The sequence below is a fragment of the Portunus trituberculatus genome, chromosome 4, assembly GCF_017591435.1.
Source record: "Portunus trituberculatus isolate SZX2019 chromosome 4, ASM1759143v1, whole genome shotgun sequence".
Lineage (NCBI taxonomy): Eukaryota > Metazoa > Arthropoda > Malacostraca > Decapoda > Portunidae > Portunus > Portunus trituberculatus.
The window spans coordinates 5,559,640-5,565,070 of NC_059258.1; the positions used below are offsets into that span (position 1 = coordinate 5,559,640).

The following is a 5,431-nucleotide window of genomic DNA, read 5'->3' on the forward strand; positions in this document are numbered from 1 at the left end:
GCGGTGTGTGTGTGTGTGTGTGTGTGTGTGTGTGTGGATGCTGGTTTTCGTCCTTCAACTCTTTAATCGTCACATTTTAACACTTCCATGTTAATCTTCCCCTCTGCCGCTCTCCTATCTCATGTCTTGTAAAAATAGGCTTCATATCTGACAAGTCATACATTTCAAGTGTATTAATCATTTCTTCCTTAATATCACCTTTTTATGCATTCCTCTTTTTCTATCGTAACATTTATCGTCTTCCTTACGTTTCTCTGTATCTTCTATCATTTGTTTCATATCTGTATTCTTTTCTTATTCTCTATTTTCAAGTATAGTTTTCCTTTCCTCATAGCATCTTTATCTATACCACTCACTGTCTCTTCATCCTCTCCTTTTGCAAACATTTATTTCATTAGTTCATTTCCTAGTACATATTTTTTTTTCTTTCATGTACCCATTCTTTTTCTCAGTCATTCGGCCTTCAGTAACTTTCTCATCCTATTAATACTGTCAGTCTCCCTCAAACTTTCCTCATAAATTCACATCTTCATTCTCTTCACACACACACACCAGGTATTTATTCAGCGATACGTAAGGTAAGACTTTATCTGGTAATAATATCCTCAGTTTGGTGAGGTTTTGGCATGTTGGATACCTCGTTATTTTTGCCTACCTAGTGAACGCGTCTGTGTTGATGTGTTATCTACCTTGCTACATCAACAGCGAACCATTACTTTCACTTTTTCACACATAATTTAGTTCCCCAACTCACATTTCACGTGCACTCGCGATCATGCCAATGCTCTATCTCTCTCCCTCCGCGTGTCGAAAAGTGCAGACTTACGTCCTACTTGTGAGTTTCACTGCAGCATCCAGCAGTGCCTTCACAGAGTCACAGTTGCTTCCCTACGGCAACACCTCTTCACTGATGCCAAGGGAAAACTGAATTGTAAGTTCACTCTGTGCCAGATCCTTCAACTGTTATAATTTTATTATTGGATCTGTCAGTATGAGTGGGGACACTGCACTGCACACACACAGATGAGTGACCAGCATTCAGGCGGCTTCAGGAAGATGAGGGAATGACACACACACACACACAGAGAGAGGTGGCAGCACAAACAAAAACTAGCAATAAATTTGTCAAGATCTTTATTGCTGAAAACCAGAACAACTGCGGAAAACAACACATTTTCCGAGGGTGGATGAACGTTTGCAAGACAGCACCCCGTCCCCCCGCCAGGCTGACCCACGGCGCCTCACCTTTATTCTCTCCCCGTTTCTCTCATTCCCCCCTCCCCCCACGGCAGCCACCGCCGGCGCCGCAGGTTAGCCGGACGGGCGTCGGGGCGCCCCTCGTTGATTGCATTAAATATAGTGATACTCTCTGCGTACAAGACTATTTACACAACGCTAGACAAAGGAATTGCTACGGACTACAACTGCTGCTGCTGGTGGTGTCGTGGCTCTGCCGCGCGGCACCGTCGCCGTGCCGCGCGGCGCTGGAATATACTGTATGTACTGTACTTCACAAAATTTACACAAAATTACACAATACTCATAACAATTCCTTAACGTAGTAGACGTCCCGCGGAGCCTGGGATCCCTCGGCCAGCCGGGGCACCGCCGCCCGGCGCGGGGCACGGGGGGCGGGGCGGGGCAGGGCGGGCCCCTCACGCGTGCCCCGGCCGGCCTCCCGCGCGACTGTCTGCTTCCGTCGGGACAGTTTTCATTTATTATAATAAAAAAATACATGACAAAAGAGGAGTTTGACAAGACTATTCACAGTTAAAATTTCTTCACACCTAAAAACAACTCTCATAGTGGTATAGGTAATAATTTATGAATTCTCAATATGAAAATTGTAGCCCGGGGAAGGCGCCTAGAAGGGCGGCCGCCGGCGCCGCACCGTGCTGTGCTGCATCGCTCTAGTCCTTCAGGAGCTCAAAGTGCACCAGACCAAGGCGGTTCTGGCGGTCGTGCACGATGTTCTTGGCCCAGGCGCGGCACTCAATGTTGATGAGCACGTTAGCTGCATGGACACACAGAGAGAGGGACTGTTAGCCACAAACACCACTCACTAACACACACACACACACACACACACACACACACACACACACACACACACACATACACACAGACACACACACTCAAAAGCTGACACACTTTAGAGCCACAGACTCATTAACAAACCCACCAGAAAACTTTCATACAAACTTATCCCACAAACCAGTAACAGTAAAAGTAACAGCAACAACAACAGTAACAGCAACAACAACAACAACAACAGCAACAACAACAGTAACAGCAACAACAACAGGGCATGGCTACTCACACATGGGCTGGTCGAACTGGACAGCCACGATGGGGGGGAGGTAGCCGGGGGTGTGCATGTAGGGGAAGTAGTAGGCGGGGAAACCATTCCAGGGGGAGTAGCGGATGGGGCCAATATATTCCTGATCGGCGGGGTTCTCTCCCTCACAGGACACCCAAATCATCTGCAGGGGATGAAGAGATTGTTACGAAGGAAATATGGAAGGAAGGAATAGACAAGGAAATATGGAAGGAAGGAATAGACAAGAAAAAGGAAGGGTAAGGAGACAAGGAAATGAAAGGACACAAGGAAGAGAGGAAGTAAATAACAAGAAGGAAGGAAAGAAGGAATTGATAAGGAAGGAACGGACAAGAGAATATTGGAAGGATCGGATTGATAGAAAGACACAAACATGAATGAAAGAGGAGCTGGGAAAAGAGAAGATAGGTATAAAGAGAGCAAGGATAGGATTGAGACACAAAAAAACGAATAGAAGCGAGAGAAAGAAAAGAAGTGGGATGAAGAAAAGCAAGAAGGAAAACGATAAATGTAAAAAGAATAAAACAGAGAATAAGAGAATAAGAGGAAACACGGAAGAAAGATGAATACAAGAGAAACTGAGAGAGAGAATAAGACACAGAAAAAAACGATTACGAGAGAGAGAGAGAGAGAGAGAGAGAGAGAGAGAGAGAGAGAGAGAGAGAGAGAGAGAGAGAGAGAGAGAGAGAGAGAGAGAGAGAGAGAGAGAGACTAACCTTGGGGATCTTGCCACCGTTTAGCTCCATGCTGGACTTAATGTGGTCCTTGAGACTCTGCGGCATGTTCTCTGGCAGCTCCTCCAGCGTCTCGTATACCTCAGGCACCCACTTGATCATCTGCAGAGAGAGAGAGAGAGAGAGAGAGAGAGAGAGAATGTTAGGTGATGATCTGACTGGCTTACACACACACACACACACACACACACACACACACGGCCCGGTAGCTCAGTGGTTAGAGCGCTGGCTTCACAAGCCAGAGGACCGGGGTTCGATTCCCGGCCGGGTGGAGATATTTGGGTGTGTCTCCTTTGACGTGTAGGTGCTGTTCACTGTTCACCTAGCAGTGAGTAGGTACGGGATGTAAATCGAGGAGTTGTGACCTTGTTGTCCCGGTGTGTAGTGTGTGCCTGGTCTCAGGCCTATCCAAAGATCGGAAATAATGAGCTCTGAGCTCGTTCCGTAGGGTAACGTCTGGCTGTCTCGTCAGAGACTGCACCAGATCAAACAGTGAATTACACACACACACACACACGGCCCGGTAGCTCAGTGGTTAGAGCGCTGGCTTCACAAGCCAGATGACCGGGGTTGGGTGTGTCTCCTTTGACGTGTAGCCCCTGTTCACCTAGCAGTGAGTAGGTACGGGATGTAAATCGAGGAGTTGTGACCTTGTTGTCCCGGTGTGTGGTGTGTGCCTGGTCTCAGGCCTATCCCAAGATCGGAAATAATGAGCTCTGACCTCGTTCCGTAGGGTAACGTCTGGCTGTCTCGTCAGAGACTGCACCAGATCAAACAGTGAATTACACACACACACACACAAACAACAACAACAACTGGTTTAAACACACAAAAAAATATAGCTTTTTAAACTCGTCTCTGATCCACACACACACACACACACACACACACACAACTACAACAACAATAACAACAACAACAACAACTGGTTTAAACACACAATATAGCTTTTTGACTCGTCTCTGATCGACACACACACACACACACACACACACACACACACACCTTGTTCAGCTTGAGGAGAATGCATGGTGATTCACGGTTGTATCCCCAGCTCTCTGCCTTCTGACACTTATCGGAGAGCCACTTGTCCTCAAAGCGACACACTTCCTCTGGTTCTGGAAGCTTGTCCTCAGAGCAAGATGTGACGTGTTGGCCGGAGGTGATCTTACTCGTGCCCTCGTATGCTGTGGAGATCGGTTAGACTGAGAGAGAGAGAGAGAGAGAGAGAGAGAGAGAGAGAGAGAGAGAGAGAGAGAGAGAGAGAGAGAGAGAGAGAGAGAGAGAGAGAGAGAGAGAGAGAGAGTGTGTGTGTGTGTGTGTGTGTGTGTGTGTGTGTGTGTGTGTGTGTGTAATAATAACAATAATAATAATAATAATAATAATAATAATAATAATAATAATAATAATAATAATAATACGGTTTATTAGTAATTGTAGTACATACATACTGAAGATGTACATATGGGGATTGAGAGAGATTCAAGATGAGAACCTAACTTAGCTATTTCTGGGTGGCACCATGGAGGGGATAGCACTATGATGATAGGGGTCAGTTCTTGGGGCTTTGAGTGGCATGACTACGTTTGTGTCGTGTGGCATGGATTGGCTGGGGCGCGTCAGGGGGGAGGAGATGCCGTAACCGTAAGTGGCGCTGCAGGTGTGTGTGTGTGTGTGTGTGTGTGTGTGTGTGTGTGTGTGTGTGTGAACAAAGGAGTTAAGGAAAAATATGAGACAAGCAAACAGATATAGGAAGTCAAACACACACACACACACACACACACACACACACACACACACACACTTTTTCCCTTTACTTAACCAATGATAACACACACACACACACACACACACACACACACACATGACTCACGTTCGATAAAACTGTTGAGCTGGTCCACCCAATGCTTGATGTCATCGTTGTCTCCGTTCTTGTACCAAATAAGAGTCGATTCCACGTTCTCCGCTCTTGGAAGTGGCCGGAAACCCATGGCTGGTGAGACAAAGAGAGAGTGAGAGTGACTGAGTGTGTTAGGAGTGGTGGTGGCAGGACGAGAGAGAGAGAGAGAGAGAGAGAGAGAGAGAGAGAGAGAGAGAGAGAGAGAGAGAGAGAGAATAAATGGATAGGCATGACTGTTGTGCAATGTGAGGAGGAGGAGGAGGAGGAGGAGGAGGAGGAGGAGGAGGAGGACGAAAGTAGAGACAGAAAAAATAGAAGAATGGGGAAGGAGAAAAGAAAATGGAGAATGAGGAGGAAGAAACAGAAAAAGATAAAAGATGCTAGAGAAAGGGAGAAAAGAGGAGGAGGAGGAGGAGGAGGAGGAGGAGGAGATTAAAATAGATAAATACAAGGAAGAAG

At 46.5% G+C, this 5,431-nt stretch overlaps 1 protein-coding gene across 2 annotated transcripts in view; it reads right to left on the reverse strand.

Annotated features, from left to right (window-relative positions):
- Positions 1 to 1,117: 1,117 nt before the first annotated feature.
- The window catches only part of LOC123511296 (sodium/potassium-transporting ATPase subunit beta-like), a 20,158-nt gene continuing 15,844 nt past the window's right edge, over positions 1,118 to 5,431 (reverse strand). For both annotated transcript variants that reach the window (XM_045267057.1, XM_045267067.1), the window contains exons 3-7: positions 4,946 to 5,065; positions 4,078 to 4,259; positions 3,055 to 3,174; positions 2,321 to 2,483; positions 1,118 to 2,014 (exon numbers count right to left, since the gene is read on the reverse strand). In XM_045267057.1, coding sequence (XP_045122992.1) covers positions 1,911 to 2,014; positions 2,321 to 2,483; positions 3,055 to 3,174; positions 4,078 to 4,259; positions 4,946 to 5,065 — 689 coding nt within the window. In that variant the 3' untranslated portion in view covers positions 1,118 to 1,910. The remainder of the gene's footprint in view (positions 2,015 to 2,320; positions 2,484 to 3,054; positions 3,175 to 4,077; positions 4,260 to 4,945; positions 5,066 to 5,431) is intronic.